General features: G+C 41.5%; 1 protein-coding gene across 1 annotated transcript in view; it reads right to left on the bottom strand.

Moving 5' to 3' along the window:
• GIGYF2 (GRB10 interacting GYF protein 2) overlaps positions 1-18,972 on the bottom strand; it is a 76,951-nt gene extending 57,979 nt beyond the window's left edge. Inside the window, exons 1-4 of the mRNA XM_074833519.1 lie at positions 18,871-18,972; positions 6,379-6,458; positions 3,676-3,805; positions 1,322-1,417 (exon numbers count right to left, since the gene is read on the bottom strand). Of these exons, the coding sequence (XP_074689620.1) occupies positions 1,322-1,417; positions 3,676-3,805; positions 6,379-6,419 (267 nt within the window). The 5' untranslated portion in view covers positions 6,420-6,458; positions 18,871-18,972. The remainder of the gene's footprint in view (positions 1-1,321; positions 1,418-3,675; positions 3,806-6,378; positions 6,459-18,870) is intronic.
• Positions 18,973-20,414: the final 1,442 nt, after the last annotated feature.

The raw sequence follows: 20,414 nt of genomic DNA, 5'->3' as shown, positions 1-20,414 counted from the left end.
ACTCTCAGGTTTCAAAGAAGAACTGCTCTGAAACCAAGCCTAGAGTAAGCCTGACAGGTTCAGCTTCAGCTGAACACTACCCCAAGGTCCATGTGTTCTGATCAGCCTGTCCTCTACAGGACACCCAGCACTCAAAGGCATTTTAAACTCCCTTTTATCAGCCTTAAGTGAAAGAGCTCTCCTGCACCACAACCAGCAGCAAAGCCATTAATATTCACCTCAAGATCACTTCTGATACTTGATGATGAACAACGTTTATTTTGTCACGGGGAACAAACACCAGGAATTTCTGGTAGCCTAAATAATGCCATTCCCTCAGTACCTCAAATCAGTCATGAAGGGGGGAAAAAAAAAAGATCTTCAGACAAGAAAAACAGATCGTTCACAGCCTCTGGGTCCCCAGAAAGCATTAAAGACTTTCTTAAAAAGGGAATATGGATCTCTTCTTTCAGATTAAGATTTTTGTGGAGGTTGTAGAGAACTGTTAAACCGACCATGAAGACTCCTGTATGGTTACAGGTGAAAAGGAGCAGGAAAACAGTGACACAGGGGACAGCAACTACTCAGAAGTTTTCAGGACTGATGAAACACTGGGCACTACAGCAGAGGACCACCTATCCCTGAAGCTCAGCAGCACTTACCATCTCATCTGTACCAAGAGGCTACTCAGCACACTTTCAATACCATAGCCTTAAACTCATATTATTCCTCTTGGAGAGTATCTTGACAATCACCAGAAGTCAACGGTTCCCTTTAACCATATAAAGCTCATAGTTTACTCTCTGAAGGACTCACTATGCATCAGCAAAAAAATATGTCCAAAGGTATTTAACACCAAGGTTCAAAATTTTAGTGTGCTGCAGTATGTCTGACTGAACATTTCCAGGGCTTGCTGCCTGAACCCCTCCTGTTCCCCCTGGAGAATGGGAGCTGGGCTAAGATTTCCCATAAAAGCATATTCTCAATCTCAGTTGCCTTTTAAGACTAAGTACGATATGAGACTGTATTCACGTGAACTTAAATATGACTGCTGATTAAAAGCTAAACTATTAGCATCTTATGTCAAAGGACAGCATCCTAAAAATACACAAGAAATATGAATCAACACTGAAGAGGATATGCCAGAATACCCAGGAACAAAAAGATGATGAAAAATTAAACTTTATGCTAACACAGTATGCTTTCATAATTTCTTTCCCTGAAATATACTAATTTGAAATGTTATTATTTTTAATGAATGCTTACTCTTATTTTTGCTTTACACTAATGACAATCTGAAGATTTTTGGTTTTTTTAAAAAAAAAAAAAAGAAGATACAAACCTGTTCTTCTTCTGTAAAAGGTACGAGTGCCAGTGGTGGCAGGGGCTCCTCTTGTAAAATAGGCAGAAACTCCTTATCCAGAAGGTCTGAAGGTATCTATATGAAAGGAAAATAGCATAGGAATATACTCAAGTATTTCCATTTCAGGGATGATGCCACATTCTTTGATTTACAAAAAAATTTGTATCCTGCCAACTCTGTCTCCATCTCCCCTGTGCACCAGTACTTCCAATAACATTTATTGGGGGTGCGTGTAACTCCACTGCAAATTTATGCCCCCCAAGAAAAAAAAGACTTATAGACAAAACAACCAAACATCCACCTCCCACAACTGTAATAAATAAAGTATCAAGATCATACACATCAGAATTCAAACTTCCACTCCACTGCAGCTCAAATCTGAACCAAGTGAAATTTCATCTGGTAAATTAAAAAAGTATTGCTTTAACTTCAGTGCCCTTTTACAGCCAGATTTTTACTTATATGTTAACAAAACCACCATATGTAGCACGGAGGTTGTATTTGATTTAAAGACAGCATTTTCAATTTACAACCAGCAAGGAGAACACAACAAAAAAGTGAAACTATAGGTATAGATTTATTAAGTAGAGAACACTGATGATTTAAATAAACATAAATTTTAACACTAATTTTTAATCAGTCCATCATCAGATGAAAGCCCCACCAGCAGATGTGACCTTGAGCATGTGGACAAGAAGCTGCAATTACAGCCAAGTGAGCTCTAATTATGCCAACAGAGAACTGTTTCAAAAATACCCAGTTCACAATACTAGAGATAAAGACTTCTCCCAATTTTAATTGAAGCAATGCAATCTAGGGGTTTATTTTTTCATTTGAGCATACGCTAGCAGAAGTCTTCCTGCTTTCAATCAGAGTATCTTTTAATCAGAGATGCAACTTTGCCTAATCTTCAGCCAGCAAAGATTGAAGATGACACAGTGAAAAAGGACTAGGGTGCAAGATACAGCTTAAAAACATCACATCTGGTAGTTAACTAGAAACCGTGTCAAGAGTCCTCTCAGCCTCAATAACTAGAATTGCTCGACACCATGGAAACACGTGTATATCAAAAGCAAGACATGCTCTAATAATAATGCCCTTCTGGCAAACACACAAGGAGAAAATATTCTTTTGGACCATTCATAACCATCGGAGAGCTTCCTGTAACGCAGGGTATTAATAGGTTGTTTTGAATCCGTCACAACTGTAGAGGTCTTGGCATCATCTGATATAACACACACAAATTGCAAAAAACAATGACCTCTGACAGGCTTGACTTATTCAGGCATAACATCAAGGTTTAAATCGCAGCTTCTCAAAGTAGAGCATGATCATTCTGCATGTTAAAGCATGGCTTTAAGCTATAACACACTTAACAGCTTTAGAAAAATCTTTGACATTCAACGCCCTTGAATCCATGTATAAGCAACGCAGGGCTCCCAGCGCTGTATGGAAATGTCAGCACCAGTCAAGGCAGGGTAAGAACATGGAGGTATGTGCACACATCTATATGCAAAGATAAAGGCACAACCTGACATCATTTCTTGCAGTCCCTCCCTGACTCGAGGGTAAGGCTCTCTGAGGGATTCAGACTTCCAAGACACTATGTGCCTGCTGCAACAATAAACCAACCTCTGTCACCATCTACAGAAAAACCTGATGTTTACAAACACATCATTTGCCTGAATCATGTGAATGAACATCTGCCTGAAACGCTTTCTGAAATGTGACTTTTGTATCACTGAAAACCTTTGTTTGAAATTAAACCAAAGGGAAGTTCTTGACCTTTTAGACAGGTATTACATGTTCTAGATGGCATCTGTGTCCTGAGTCCCAGAGAAGTGGACTACGCTCTCATTGGGCTGGTTACCTGCTGAAGCCAACTGCCTTCAGTCAGGATAAATGGGGAGCTCTTGCCTTTTTTAGATGATCTGCTAATATGATTTACTGCCTTTCAAGCTGAATCAAATAACTATTTTACACTATATTAAATAAAATCCTACTGAGGCAGGCAAATCTGCACAGCTGCAAGGAGACTTTAACCCTCGGTCATCTGTGGCAGTGAGACCGAATATGGCAACCAGGTTTTTTTGTTCTCAGAGGGTACAGGACATTGCCCCTAAAGTGGCAAAAAAGAATCAAACAGAATGAATGCAGTAAGAGTGGGATCAAATAAGCACACACAGAGAAAACCCCACAGTCAGACTCCTTCAGTTCTTTGCCAAGCGACATACAATTTCTTTGTCCATAATTACAAAATCAAGTAACAATTCATAAGTACAAGACTGTCATTAGGAATACACACATCAGGCCTTCTTCCTTTTCCTGCTCACCTTATTATCCTTTAGAAAAAGTGCCAACATTTCTTCTCTCCCATAGCGATAGTCTGCTAGTTTGTACTTTGGCAAAGCCGGAGACAGAGGAGGGGATGTCACACTCCCGCCACTAGACAAAGCTCGCAGCCTAAAATAAAGCAGAAAAGCAATGAAAACTGAATTGAGGAGAATGTGTCTTCACCTCTGCTATCACGCCTCTGCACATCTACAGATTGACCCAAATTAAATTAATCCAGTACTCAAAGACATTAATAGTCTAACTTCAAAACTCTAAAACAGTGCTTGAACAATCATTTTTCCCATAGCCAGGAGAAAGGAAAAAAAAAAAAGATACTCCCACAAGCACATCAAGGAATTCAACTCATCCCCTGGAGAAGTCTTTTGTGTTGACTACATAGCAAGCTAGCTACACCCCTAGAGCCTTGGCTAAGCTATTTATACAGGCTGCACAAAATTCAGTTGTAAATCTTCCATAGATATTAGTGACAACAGCTTCTTTTTGACAAGAAAAATTCTTACCACACCAGGGACAGCGCAGCAAACAATCTAAGGAAAAAGTTTATTCAGATGTTTCACAAAGTTTAACAAACAGCATAGTACAGTAAATTTTGCCATGAGGTTTCTTCTTGTGTCTCTGGAATCCTACTCTACTCCAACTTCCTTTTCCAGAACTTAAAATTAATGGCATTTTCTAGAGAGCACATACATCATTTAGCTTAGTGTCTCAATAAAAAAAGATGTAAAAAAATACAGCCACGTTTTATTTCAGAGACATTTCAAGTAGTAATCTAACTTACAGTAACAGATAAATATGCTATTACGTTTGGTTCCATCCCACACAGGTAAGCTACTCAACTTCTTGCAGATAACATCTTAGAGTTGTATATTATTCCCACTCTGCAGGTGGATTAGTCCTATTCTATACAATCTTTTCCTTAGCTACCTAAATATCCTATATTTTTAAGTTTGAGGAATGTTTTACAAAAGGATGTGTGTCAAGAAACAAAACCCAGACCATTTTCCTACATCATCCTTGATGCGCATCTTAGACAAACAATGAAAACTCTTCCCAACAGTCACAAAATCCCTGGGAAGGAAGGTGCTCTAAACTAAAACAGTGATTCAGAGGCCACCTTTCACCTAATTATTGAAGCATGCTTTGATTTGTTTTATTGTTCTTTAAACAGAAAGGAAAAGGTAATTTGCAAGTCAAATGTTTATCTTATTTTTTTAGTTTGGTGCCACCCAGTGGCAGTTTCTTTACATACCACTTCCAAACAAAAAATGCCTGGGGAGGGAATTATTCAAAGGATTAGATGGCTCCATGCAATGTCCAATCCAGATCAAATGTGACCAAGAGTTTCACTATTAAGTGATACAACAGCACATGACAGACATGACTATACTGCAACCCAAAAGAATAATTATAAATCTTCAAATTTTATTCCATTATTCCTGTAAAGATCTAGTCACTCACTGAAGTATAATATATACTTCCATACATAATGTAATCTGTTTTTTAAACTAAATGGAGACTGAAGTCCCCTCACTATGACACAGCAATCAAGTTACTGTTAAAATATGTGCTTTTTTTAGAGTTGCCTTCCCCCTTCTCTTTTTTTAATAGAACTTTGGCTTCCATCCATCAATGAATCTAACCATGTCTGTCTCTTACACTGAAGAGCACTCCAGCATAAGGTATCTGCCTGGTGGGTGTATTTATAGATTATGATAAAGTCATTCTTTAACCTTCTTTCAATCTAACAAAACAGACTGAGCGCTCTCATTGTTTTCCAGGCCACAAATCACGTCTTCCTCCTTTGTTGAACGTTCCCCAATTTTTGACTTTGTGTATAAAAATGTGTCAGCAAAAGTAAGTATGTTATTCCAGTAACAGTCTTACCACATGCTATGCAGCAATTATATTTCCTATAACCACTCCACACTCCCATTTACACACTTCAGGATCACATCACTTCAGATACCACACCATCCAGAATTCTTATTTGTAATTGCAGTCACGAACACTTTAACACGAAATTGGAACAAATACTGAACAATAATCACACCTGTGGAATTACTCTTTAGCAAAAGCCAGGACAATGCATGTCAGACAAGCTGGAAAACTAACAGCTGACAAGATTATACAATGTCATGGATTCCCTTTAACAGAACAGGTCATTTTTCCTGACACTTTTCAGTGCACACATACGGGAGACTATGACATGAAATGCACATTTCTACTATATTCCATATAGAATTTTTTTTTTTTTTTTTAAATACTGGGGAAAAAAGCTTGCTTAGCTATAGATTTAAGTCCAGGAAGAAGAACTTCCCTATTAATATGTATCACATGCAAAGACCAAACCAGTCAGTCTTCTTCACTTACTTTGTGTGATACCCTCAAGATCATAAACATTATTTCTCTCTCAGATACTCAGTAGCAATGTGAATGTTATGCATCACCATAACATGAAGCCCAATTCGTTTCATACACAATGCCAATTTACAAACTGAAGACTAATTTTATAATATTGCTTTCAGTCACAGACCAGGAACTAAGGTGAAGCAGGATGGAACAACAAAGACATTGCATCCCATTCAGTCTTATAATCAATTCACTCTCAAAGGACAGAAATTCGTAACGGGTTTTTAAAATTTTAGACAAGGTTCCAGAGTGTCACAAAACAAAAAACTCACCATTCAGGCCCAAAGTTAAGTGTCTGAGTTTCTGCTGCCATTTTTTCCTGTTCTATTCCTCTTTTTTAAAAAGCGTGAACCTGAAAAATAGAAATGTTTACTATGTAAACAACTGGATTAATACAGTCCTTCATAAATTGCTTCACAATACAAAAGCACACCTGGTCATGCAAAGAAGTGAAAAAAATTAACTATGTGAAATTATTATTTTTAAGGAATCCATCTCAGCTATCCAACACAGATTAATTTACTAATATAGGAGTAACTACATCAAGATGTCTTCCCTAAATTCCTCTTTTAGCAGCTCAAACAGGGTATCAGGGTGTCTGAAGAAACAATTTGTACAAACAGTCCCTTTTCAAATCAGCAACTAACACAAGACAACGAAACACAGAGAATTCGATGCATAATCCTCTTCTGTAAGAACAGTAATGCTTAATTAACAGAATTGCAGCTTCCTGACAATTACAAGATGATAAAAAAACCACTAGAATTACAGCAAGAAAGATTTGCCAGTTGAGTGGCAGAGTATTCAAGAAATTTCCACTGCTCATTCTTGAAAAATAAGCCTTCTGAAGATTGAGTACATCCAATGCTGTGACATCCTCCTAAATCTGCAGGCAGATGACAGTATTTCTCTCATTCTTGGTTTTATTAAGCAAACAAATGTACAACTTAAGACTTCAGCTACTTTAATTCCTATTAGTCAAGGTCCTGCCGACACTAGCGAAGGTCAGGTCAAGTTCCTATATATCAAGAGTGTATGGACAACAGCAGATGAGGCCACAGTGGAGGGAAAGAACAAGACTACAGAAAGGCTATGAAGTTTTCTCTATCAGAGCCAAGTCCAGCCCAGGCAGTTCTGGAGAAGTATCTTTTGCAGTAAGAAAATACAGCTCTTCTTTCCTCCCAGCAACAGCAAAATCCAAATCTGCAAAGGAAGGGGTTTTGGTATTTAAAAAAAAAAATAAATAAAAATTAAACATTGTAGCCAAAGCCCAAACAAAAAAGGATTTGAAACATTACGTACAGAAACTGGTTGATTAAGACTTCAAGAATCCATAAAGGCAGATGGTAGGGAGGGAGCTTTGCTGTATCAAAACTGTTTCTTAATAGAACCAAGGACTAAATAAGGAGCTTCTAAGTTTGTTTATACTTTGCATGAAAAGGTGATGGGAAAGAAAAACAAAACGACGGGAGATAGAAGTGGAAAAGGCATTAGTTACCAAAGAAAAGAAAAAGACAAAACCAAACAAAGGAAACATTTTTTTCTTATATATATGCCACTGAAGTAATGATATTAAAGTCAGGAGGGGGAAAAAAACCCAACCCCAACAGCCTGAAAGCTAGAAAATGCCAATGAAAATAAGATGCTAAAATTGCTTGAGCAGATTTTACCCAAATCTTTGGGCATAAGATTACAAATCGTTGTAAAACTCCCTGCAGCCTAAACCTACCAACCAATGTTTGCCTCATGTATTTTTACTACATGCCATATTAACTTTTTGACATATACAATATAATTTATACACAAATTGTAATATTTTTATTTTCACAATAACCCTATATAATGAAATGGGATTATCCCCACTACATGCACCAGAAGCCAATACAAAAATATCCAGCTATTCTCACAGGCCTAGTTTGAGATGATTTTGCTGTGCTTTGGGTTGCCTTTCTGAAGGAGCCGACAGCTCTTTACAATGTCCATGGTATATCCACTCATCATTCTGCACATCAGTATAGAAGGTTAGGTACCTAAAGACGACATACAGCAGCCACATGTGAAAATATTGTGGGGCAATTCAAGCAAAGCATGATGCACACCTTGGCAGAGAGAAGCCTCTAACACAATTCCTAGCAGCCTTAATTGGTTGGCTGTCCCTTCGCTTCCTGCAATGCCTGTAATCCTTCTGCTGGGGAGGGGGGGAGCTTTCAGATCTTTAGCTCCTAACATCAAGGCTGGCTTAGTATCAGTAATACCAAAAAGGCTGGCACTGAATGCTAAACTGCAATGAAAACACAGCTGAAAAGCATCAGATACAAGGATAAATCACTAAAAACCTGTTAGGATCGAGTGCTTTACTAGTTTTGGACCCACTCGGCTCCACCCTCTTCAGCCTCTGGATTTCCTTACTCAGCATTGCAAATACTGTGTTATCTTTCTCTACTAGACTCGTAAGCACCGAGTACCTACAAGCATACTCAAAGCCTGCTAATCTCATCCCGTTGAGCTGCGAAATGGCTTTCCTTCTCTCTCATTTTGGCCGCCACACTGTTTTGGGAACTCTTTGCTGGCTTGCTCTTCTGTGTTGCGTTCAGACAAATTACTTCCTCCCTAACAGTTCTGACTGTATGAAGTTTGAATTGAAAGCAAGATACCTGAAAGTGGATGAAATTGTAGCTGAACAGGGAAAAAAAAACAAACACAGAATAGAAAACAGATCTGCAAATGATCTGAGTAGGTGCTAAGTGTAACAGGTGAATTTACTTTACTAAGCAACACTGCCCAGAAATAAAACAGACATAACAAAGACATTACAGGCAAAGCTGAAAGAAAACCCTTGGAAAGGAGGCACTCTGGAAACAGGTAATGATTTGGGAGGAGCGGGGCAGAGGAACAGGAAAAAGACTCAAGACAGTGAGTGCGCAACAGGAATACACTTAGCTCTGTCAGAGCAGACAAGATAGGGAAAGCAAAAACCACACGCTGCTGCTGCAGGTTCACAAAGCAGCAGCCAAAAGGTGAGAGCACGGAAGCCAGACTGGAGAGGCACCTCTGCCAGGGACTGCACAGCACACACGGCTGGGGACAAGGGAGAAGCTGTACCAACTGGAAAGGCAAGTTGGGGTGGACTACGCGGCGTTCGCATCGTGAGAGGAAAGAGTCAGGGTGGAGCAAAGAAAAGGGTGAGGAATTAAGAAAAGCAAATGAATGATCAGGTCATAACTATTTTGGCCAAGGAGGAGGCATGGATTTATCATATCTTTATTATCTATATATCTTTCTTAGGCTCTAAACTTCAATAATTAAAATGTTAATTTTGATCTTTTTTCTCTTTGCTGGCTCATTAATCAAAAAAATCACAAAAATAATATATACCTAACACATTTTCTCCTTGATACAATTTGATGAGGGAAAAGCCCCTTTCTGAACAGCTAGAGTTCTGTAAATCAAGATTTTCTACAAATTAATGGCTACTGGTTGAGGAATCTGCACAGCCACAGATTTTATATGGGCAAAGAGTGCACAGGGACACCCTCAAGTTGAAGCAAGAAACTGAGGCCATATTTTGATATTGTCCAGTGAGCACCACTGCTTGGGCAAGAATGCCACCCAAGGACCTCCCACCACCCTGTCAAAGGGGAACCTTTTCTCCAAGGTTTTCTTTCCATCAGGTCAATCCTTGATCAAGGCATCAATGCAACCCTACAGACAGTTGCATATCTGGAGAGAAATGGAATTGCTTCATAAACCGGAACTGGGACCCCATTTTCCTGGGGCAGTATCGCAGCCACCAACCTGCTATCAGCATGCAGGACTGAAAAGAGAAAAAAAATCACATCAACTCCACCGTCAACCTATGAGCTGACAAGGGAAGAAACATCCTATTTTGTCAGCAGCCTAGTACTTTGGAAGTCAGAAGACCATCCTCTGAGCAGACACAAAATGTCATCCAGTAACATTAGGCCTTCCAGCAGCTTTCACTCACAAGTAACAGGTAACATTGTAGGTACAGAAGTTGCTATCAGCAACACTCATTTCATTGGTTTGCTTTAGGTACAATGGTTGTTTTACCAAGCTTGTGGCTTTTTAAATTATTTTTCAAGCTTGCTATTTAGTACCTGACAAATCCATTAAAGTTCTCAAAAACATCTGCTTCAGACACGTCAGAAACTGATTCTACCAGATAAATTTGTGTCTTAAAACGTGTAAGAAGATGTTTCAGTTGAAAAAACTCTAAGGGAGGTCTATAATTACTGTGGTACATTTTGGCCACAAGCGCTGGTCTTTTAAAATGTATAGCTAAAATACCTAGGCAAAAAGCTGGTTTTCAGAGACTTTGAAAGATCTAAACTGCCATGTTTTCTAGACTTTGCTCGACCTCAACATTTACACAAAATTGCCATTTTAAGGTTTGCCCCTTACTCACGGGCAGTTGAGTTAAGATTTTCAGACAATGTTAAATTCCTACATCTCCGTTACAGAATTCTGTTGTCTTGTACCACATGGCAATCTGTCTCACCAAGATGTTTTGCTGATTGGATAAAGATAAACCGATTCTTCGCATCCCAAGCTGAGTCTAGGCAATGACTGCATTCAGGTCTGCCCATCTGATCTTTCCTACAGACAAAAAAAAAAAAAAGATTTGGACTGCCACTGCAATTTATAGCTTTGGGGCTGCTGCTTGCTTCAGTTTTTTTATTAACTTTGGAAATCTAAACCTTGGAAAAAAAGATATACCACTGATCCTCCCTATGCACAGCTATTTTATTTTGAAATGGTCTGCTGTTTGATCAGATGTTTAGGAAGAAAAGTATCCTTCCCTTTCAAGGTAGTTCTGTTGCCGCCGTAGGTCTGAAACAGCCTTTTTAACCTAGAAATTGGCTGAAAATTTTGAGAACCAAGGAACACAATGGAAATCTAACACAAGCAGATTTAAGTGCAAGTAACTGGGTTCTCCTTAAATAAACCTGGAATAGGAATTTAACAGCAGTGCTCCACCATGCAACAGTAACATTACATCAAGATGATAAACCTTCACCTTCCACAAGCAAGAAAACATTCCACAGGCAGCTACTAGAGCCAGTAACGGTGTTTTTTTAAAAAAAAAACAAGTTGACTGAATAATGTTAATTTTCTCTAATTCTTGAAATATTAAAGAAGATCCAGAACTGTATGCAACCTACCTTCTAAGTACAGTAGTAAACAGGATGACTCAGGTGGCTACACTACCAGTCTGTTTGATATTAATCATTGGCTAAAGCAGACAACACTGATTAAAGGACACTGACATAATTAAGACCAGCCAACATGGATTTATGGAAGACATTCCATCAACATATACTTTTGTAAGAGCAGAAACTTTATTACTCAAGCAAGTAGGTGAAGTAGATTTTAACTTCCGCCGGACACTTCAATTAAGTAGAAGGCTAAAAAGGACAAAATCATGCAGAACCACATGAAAAGTCTCAAATCCTCCTTCTTTTAACCTTCTCTTCTAAATAATCTACAACAACCCATCTCAGAAGGCAAAATATTTTCAAAACAGAGTAAAAGGTAAGAATCTATCCTCTACTTCTATAGAACCTCTAACACTGTCCCACATAAACTTCTAAAACCTGAGGATGACAAACATGGATATGGTAAAGAATGGAAATGACACATCATCAATAATACCACTATGAGTTATTCAATTACTCGGTCCAGTATAGCAGGTTGCACTTAATAAGGCCAAGCATACAACCAAAAGACTCATAAGCAGAAAACACAGGCGATATATACAACAAATGCAAGGCTATTCTGGAAAAACACTGTCCTGAAACCAACCTGAGATTTATGACATTAATCAGCTGAAAAGGAACACACAACATTGACTAGAAGAGCTAACAGAAAACACTGAATACAGAAATAAGGAAATACAGAGTAAATACAGAGTGGATTTGATCACTGCAGGGATACTCTGTTCTGTTCTGCTGTCTGTAAGGCAAGAAAGCTGATAAATCAGGTGTTCAAAAATGTATAGAACATGACAGCTATGCCTTACAGTGGGGAAAAAAACCACAGCAAGCTCGATTTATTGAGCTTTGAGAAAAATTTAAGTATCTTGCTCAGTCTGTAAATGATCAAGCAGTTAAAGGCTGAAGACCCAAGTTTATTCAGTGAAGGGACTGAAGCAAGACTTTCAGAGATAAACAACAGAGTAAGTTGTTTTCAGGCCAACAATAAATGGTTTTCTAAAAAGTATGTTCTAGTTTAAACAGAAAATTAATCAGAAAAAAAATTAGTCACATTACATAAGATGCCAGACAAGTCACAGTAGTCCCTTCTGGCTTCCCAAGCCTTTATCCTGATAAAGGCAGTGAATTTTTCAAGGCCTATCTACCCACATGCCAAGAGGAAGTTTTTCCTAAGGGAACAATGTCTAAACCATCTACTTCTCCAGAAACTACACCTCTATTATTACAGTTACATTTTTAGATCTCCTGAAGTCTTATAACCTTCCTGTCTCAAATCACTGCAGAAGTGCTTCAATCTCTCAGCAGTTCCTGGTCAAAAATTGTCCCTGACATTCTCAAACGGCCGGACCAAACTGACCACCCTCTGCTCCCTTCATACAGATCCATCTAAAGCTTCATGGAGCGCTGCAGCTTGCAACGTGTTGCACCGCAGTCGAGAATGACAAACAAGAATTAGGCACCGAAGCTCTTCTGGGATAGGATGACAAGAGACTAAGGAGACCCACACACCTAACAAAACCCAAGAAAAATAAAGGAACATTAAATATTACAATGCCAGATATTTTCCTCCTTTCCTACCTACTATTGTGAACTTGCTGGTTAGAGAGCTATCCACGTCTTGCTTCACCTGAACACCAACAAACGTGAAAGCTTTTCCCGGTTTCTCTACCAGAAAGCAGTGTGACCTCCACCTTTATTATAAGACTTCCAGCCAAAGGCAGTCACCAGCGATTAAGCTCCAAGCAGAGTCAGGGGACCACACCCTTGGCCCTGCCACTGGCTGGAACACAAACCACTTCTCATTCCAAATCCTGTCCCAAAATCCTGCCAGCACTCTTGTTTTCCAGCTGAAAAATCACTTCCACATCTGTCTGCCTTGTAAACTGAAAATCTGCTGGTAGGTAAACATTTAAGCTTGTGCCGTTCCACAAGATGTCACAGACCAGGATGCTGAGTCTGCTTACCAGCTCCTCAATGAGACCAGAAGCCAGACTACATGAATGCCATCAAACCACACTGTAGCACCTCTCTCCCACTCCTCACACGCGTTATACAGCCCATGCATATAACTCAAAGTGGGAGAACAAAGCTTCTGACTACATTCACTGAAAACATTCATTGAAATAACAGATCTGGGTTGTTGGGGGGGTTTTTGGTTTTGTTTTTAAATGTCATTTACATAAGCAGCTTCCCTGGGCTTTGGAGAAATTCTCCACCCTCACCGCTTCTTACAGATTCCACCTCATGCAGTTCTGAGACAGCCTATACTTTAGGAAACAAATATTCAACAGTGAGAAAGTGTGTAATAAAAAGTCCTAACAAGAGAGAATTAGTATGTGTATCAGATTGCATATGTTCATCAACCAGAAAGTCAGGAGGTAACTTGTTACTACATATGAATTACAACACTTTTTTAATAGCTTATCACTTTTTTTCTCTTTATGTTAATAGAGATCAAAACGATTATCTTCAGCTAAGAACCACTTCTTTGTAAGCTGACTTGATGTTATCCTGATCCTGCCTTACTACTCTTAAAGCCTAGTATAACATAAATAGAGAAAATTACACATACAGATGATTCAGCATTAACTAAACCTAATGTAAAAGCTTCCACTGGTTTTAATGGTAGTTGAACTGGGCCTCTGAATTATTAAATCAAGTTATTAGATGCTTTTACTCAAAAACCTTGCCATACACTACTTCCACGATCAGCCTCATTCACTTTCTACCACACACATTATTCAGGCTAATGCTGATGTCAGCCCTGCTTTGAGCAGGAGGCTGGAGCAGACAACCACCAAAGACTGGTCTCTTCCAACCTAAATCATCTTCAGATTCTACCATATGCGGCTCAAAAGAAAAATCAGGTTATACATCCGTTACTTGCCAGGCATACCAACTCCTTGCCACATGTCACTCTGACTCTAGGTCTGAAGTCACATAAATTCAGCTATCCATTCATCATCATCAAACCTCACCCAAAGTAATCTTCGCAAAGCGCATCTTTTCCTTCTGCTTCTTCCAATCTGAACCGACACTCTACCACACAGACCACAGATCTGCCAATCTGATCTACACATGGACATCTATAGCCTCTGAATCTCCCAGTCACACAAACCAGCATCTTTATCATAAAATACTATCAACAGAATGCAAAGTATCTCAAACTGTTGTCAGGAGTGTTGTCAGTGACAGGAGGAAAAAGTGTTTCAAGTTGTAGTTACTGTAAGTACTTCTCCACTGAATAAAAAGAACTCAATATCAGTAACAAAACATTACCTTCACAAAGCGCAATGCATTATGCTTACTTTCACTGTAATAACAGCTATTTAACATACAAAAATATTTTTCTAACTGGTTTATTTTCCTAACATGTCACATGTAACCTCGTTTATCTGTTTATAATGACAAATTACATATACAAGAGCCACTGATGAAGGCATCAAGTAATCGTTCTTTCTTATTTGCCTAGATTTTTTAAAACATATGGCCAAAACGACAGGAAATCATAATACACAGCTTTAACAATTAGCTGAGGGAATTAAAAAAAAATAGTAAGTGATCCAAAAGGCACTGTCAACAAGGCAGTATTTTAAGACAAATTTTCTAAAATTGCCTTGATTGTCCCCATGAAAAATTCTCATTGACCTATAGACTCTACTACCTCTACAGAGCTCCTGGTATCCCTTCTGCTTTTCCCCACAATCCTGAGGTCTAAATATCCATCTTCTGTATATTACAGGTTTTAAGGATTACAGGAGAGGCTTGCTCCTGAAAACACACACTTTGATTTCATGCTTGCCAAAAAACTCAGATGCATCAAAACAATTCTATGCATCCTTTCCATTAAAACAAAAGCAAAAAAAAAAAAAGGAGGAACATAAAAATTTCAATGGCAGCCTAGATTCCCACACAGACATCAAGCCATCACTACAGTTTCTCTACTCAAAGAATATTTAATCACCTTTAGAGAAAACAGACTGACAGCCCTCCCTCTGCAAAAAAGTGGACACATTTTGTAATAACCAAACTGTGGCAATCTCAGCTACTAACAGAGCACTGTGAAGACCTCAGGCTGCTAAAATTCCCTGCTCCCATCTGAGCTAAAGATGAAAAAATAATGGTATTAAACATCACTATGATTAACTACGTGGTGTTTTATACCTACACACACACACATATACTACCACCAACCACAAGAGGGCCAACGTTGTATAGATCTTATAATTTGAAGTACTTAATTCTTCTTAGTTCCATCTATAACTTATGTACACCTCGAGCAAACTTGCTAAGTTTTCTCAGTTCTGACAATTTTCAAGCCAGATCATCTGTGCAACAAAAAAAAAAAATAATTCAGGAATTGACTGCAAGAGAGGAAAGGGGAGGCTAAGCTGGGCTGAAAACTGACTTTGTTCCTGTAAAAGTAAATACCATCCCCCTGCAGCATTTCGCACACCTAAGTTTTCAAATGTCACTCAATGAATTAAAATAAATTGATGAGAAAACAGCACAAAGAAACAGAGTCCCTTTCAACACAAATGCTTCTTCAGTAACAAAGAGATGGGTTTCTCCTTACCAAGGCACCCAATGGATGTCTAGCAAGCTATGCAGGAAGAAGGCAGATCAGGCCTGTGCTTTTACCCTGGTGAGCAGAAATTTTATTGCTCTGCCCCTTAGTTCTGTCTATAATCATGAATTAAATATAGCTTATCTACACTCATCTTTGAGCAGAAGCACCAAGAGAAAAAAAACACAACAGAAAAATGAGGAAAAAGTGCTAGGAAAAGGAATTTTTTTTTCTAAATCAGGCTATGAGAAGATTTAACATCATACCTTTGAAAGCCCTAAGAAGGAATTTTAAAGACCTCAATGAAAGAATAAGAAACATACATTTGATAGTTACCTGAACTTACAAGATCAGACAAAAGCAGGAAGAATCAAATTGCATATTCTTGATATTTCAAACAAACAAAAAAAATAACTCTAAAAAGCTGGAGGCCTGAATTACTTTTAAAAGAAGGGGCAGAGGGGAAGACCACAGTCCAGGTAACTAGCGCATCTTCATCAATTACCGTGAACCATCGCTTCCCTTCTATATTTAAATAGAAAGATCTTGCAGCAGAGACTATAGTAGCAAACCACCTCTTCAGCCAGTCAGCTGCCCACATGAGATGTTCCATGTGACTTTGACATCTAGTTTGTTTTTAAATGAAGTATCTATAGATCTTAAAAGAGTTGTCAACTTTTCTCTAACATTCAGGTATAAGAAACTCCAGTTTATGACAGAACTCCATTTAGACAACTGGCCTTAGGAGACAGCACGCACAGGAGAAGAGATGCAGTGGTGCTTATTAAAAACCCCAAAATCTTCTCTGCGCTCCCCTTTTACACACAAAGTCTCTTCCTCAATCAAGGAGTAGAACAGTTGGAAAAATTAAGTTGTAAAGCCCTCAACTCCATTTACAAGCATTTTTTTCACTTACATCACCATAAAGATCCTATTTTTCATTTACTGTATGTTTTAGGAAGGCAAAAAAACCCACTAATAGGAGTATCTGAGGATATTTTACAGTACTCAAGATCAGCATCTGTATTGAAAAGAGGATCTGCAAGAGTCCAAATTTTTCCTTTGGTATCAAATTATTTTTGTAAGCATCCTGTGAAACAAATCATCACTGCAACATGGCTACTTTGCATTTTACTTCTATGCTCTTGCTTTAAAAGACAAGCTCAAGAAACCATTCAGAAAACGTCCTAAAAGAAATTACAGTGACCAGGTACCCCCATGCATGTTCGTGTATCTAGGGACTGGGAAAGCCTGAGCAGCTCTTAAAATCATTAAGAAAACCTAGTATTTATATACAATATTGTCAGATATTGAAAGGGGGCTATCAAAGTCTCAACACAAGAAGTGGGTCTTGCTGGAAGCAGCATTCAACTTCCATGGATAAATCCCTACCTTCCTTTTAATATAGTTGACCATTAGACAATCTTTTTTCTTTTTAATCACACATGCAGTGAGAAATTAACACTGACACATGACTGTTGACATCTGTTACCTTGTAGAACTGTAAGAGCCTGGGGAGCGAAACAGGTGCAAAGGGGCAATGGACACTCCCAACATTACTGCTGATACCCCAGGACTGATCAGGGCACATTTTACCTCAGCATCAGCTAACTGTTCAACGGATGCCTATTCAAGTGAACGGCAGGAATACCCATCTTGTAATACTAAAGCTCTTATTATCTATTGGAGCCAATACCCAATAACAGAGCTCAAAAATACCAGAAAAAAAAACTCTTGTTGGTGACAACTACAGTCCATTTTGTTTACAAAAGTTCCCAATTATTACACTGTGCATCTACCAAATGTTCTATTCACAAAGCAGCAAATTAATGTGTGTTTATTAAAGTTTCTTAAGAACAAAAACAACCAGCACAGTTATGGGAAAAGGAAAAGAAAATTCACACGTACTTTCCAGGAACTTGCCCAAGTCAGCTCCTGAAGCAAGAAAACAGAATGAGCAGCAAGAAGTTAGACAGAAAAACATAATCAGAATTCAGAATTTCTTCCCCCTCCCACCCAAGAAAAGACACTCTTAAGAATTACAGTAAGAGGTAAACCATTACAGCAGCAAACCAAGAACGTTGAGCTGAAGATTACTGGGGAAAATGTAGGTTTTATTCCAGAAGTACTACTTGGCAACATCTCCTTTTGGCCTACAACTTGTCCCACTTCAAAGTGCAATTACACAGAGTTGGAAGAGCGGAGACTGCTTTGTTGACACTGAAACTACTTGTCTTGGATCAATACCAAACGTACACAATCCTGATCGATGCTCTCTTCAGCCTGCCAAGGCCTCTCCAGTCAAACACTGCTGGTCATTGCTGCTCGCAACACCCTGCTGCCTGCGGGGGGGAAGGCTCGACGAGCTCCCTCCTTCCTCAGCCTGTGTAACCTGACAGGGCCGGGCGTGCTCGGAGCGGGGCATACACAGGCTTCAATGAGGGCGCACCTGCCCGCAACACAGGCCCGCTCCCACCGGTCTGGGAGGAGACAAGCGAGTTCACAAGGGTCAGCGTGAGGGGAAACACCGCCGGGGACGCAGCTGCCAATCCCGGAGGGCGTGAGGAGCCCCGGGCGCCCGGCCGTCGCCTGACAGGCGCCGTCTCCCCCCGCCGGGACCTGCTGCCAAGGAGCCGCATGGAGAGGGCAAGGCCCGCATCCTCGAGCGGGGCCGGGCCCAACAAGCCCTGCAAAAGCCCATCACCAGGAGCGCAGGGGAGGCCCTCCGGGCGCGCCCCTCGCCGCCGGGCCAGGGCGGCCTCGCCTCCCAGTAGGCCGCAGGGCGCCTCGGGGCTGCGGCACCCGCGGCGGATAGGAGCCGCCGGCAAGGCCGGTGCTCGACGCGCGGCCTAGGCCCGCTCCCGCAGGCGGGGAGCGCGGCGACGGCGGGAGCGCGGCGGCGGGAAGGCGTCGGGGGCGGCCAAAGCGTTGGCGGGGGCAGGGAGCCGACGGGACGGCGTTACCTGCGCTCCCGGACGGAGAGTCCCTCACGGCCACAGCGACTCCTCAGCCCCAACAACACAAGATGGCGGTTGCGCCGCCACGCAACGTCACGTGAGGGCAGGCCCCGCCCCCTGCCTCCGCCGCGGGACCCGGATGGGCGGCGGCACGCCCCGCCCCGCCCCGCCCCGCGCAGGCCCCGCCCGCGTGACGGCACCGCGCCGCGCCCCGAGGGGGGGCGGCCCCCGGCAGCCTCGCGCGCGCATGTGTGTGTGTGTGTGTGTGTGTGTGTGTGTGTGTGTGTCCCCGCGGGAGCGCGGCGCCCCCTGGCGGAGGCACCCGAGGGCCGCAGCCCCCCCCCCGCACAGCCCTGGGGGAAGGCGGGAGCCCGGCGGGGGGCCCGGGGGGCCCGTCCCGCGGGCCGGCGGCGGGTCGGTGCTGGCTGCTCCCCGCCAGGTCCGCTGCTCCTCCTGCCCAGCCTCCTCTCCCGGCGCAGCGGGCCCCCCTCAGCCTGAGCTCCCCGCCCCCGCCATTAAATTACTGCGTCACCCTCCTGCCGTCGTCGCCCGCCTGGGCAGGCCCAAGCGCGAACCGGCCGTTGGGCGCCGGGGCCTCGGCCGCTGAGGTAAATGACGGCTCTGCCGCTGCACCCCCGCCTCAGGAACAGACGTTGTCACCCGCAGCCTTACCCTGCCCCTCCTTTGCGGGTACGGGTAGGTAATTCAGCTTTATTGGTGGCACTAAGAGGCCACAAGGAACCGTCTAACGCTGAGAAGCGACCATGTTCTAAGCACAGGCAGAGTCCGGGTGCCGCGGGGCTCAGACCCGCTCCCAGCCGGTCACCGGAGGAGCCCTGCTGTGGGCCACAGCCTGGCAGGCGGCGGCGGCTGCTGCTTACAGGGGAAGGACATGAGGCGGTATGTATTTTGACTCTGCGTTTGCTGATGGAAACATCAGGAGCTCAAGGCAAACTTTTTTCAGCTAAAAATACAGTTTTATTTTTAGTCCTAAAACCCATATTAGTACATGGTGCAGAATAGCCCCATGTGGTTCCTTCAGCCTAAAAAACTATTCTTGGCTGTTAGGCACTATTGAAGGTATAACCGTTTTCAGCAGAAACCATTTCACTCCAATCACGATTTCAGCCACAATCCGTGTAGCTTTCTCCCTCCTTTTCTAGGTGAATAAGTACTTGTCATTGTGCACTGAACGCTGGCCAAAAATGATGCAACCATGAACACAAGTGATTCTTCTGAGCTAATGGGTTGAAAGCCTGTAATTCTTGGGGCTTATTTTTAGCTGAGAGCAACATAGGACTACTTCACCCAAAAACTGTAGAATTAAATTTCTTCTTTAGGAGGCTGGTATGTAAAACCAAAGCTCCCAAGTGAAGGGCTGGCCCCTGATAAGCTGCATTTGATCCCCCTGGTTGGCACAGAGCTGGAGCCAGTACTACTAACAGTATGGGGAGGGAGAGGCAGCACTGCGTTTCAAGCTGTCACAACTTCCAACGTCCCTGCAGAAGTGACTGTGCCTTGTTATTCTACTTATCGAACGTGAGTTTGAG

Source organism: Strix aluco, chromosome 9 (assembly GCF_031877795.1).
Source record: "Strix aluco isolate bStrAlu1 chromosome 9, bStrAlu1.hap1, whole genome shotgun sequence".
In the NCBI taxonomy this organism is placed as follows: domain Eukaryota; kingdom Metazoa; phylum Chordata; class Aves; order Strigiformes; family Strigidae; genus Strix; species Strix aluco.
Note: the sequence above shows the minus strand (reverse complement) of the source record. Positions and strands in the feature narration are given on the sequence as shown.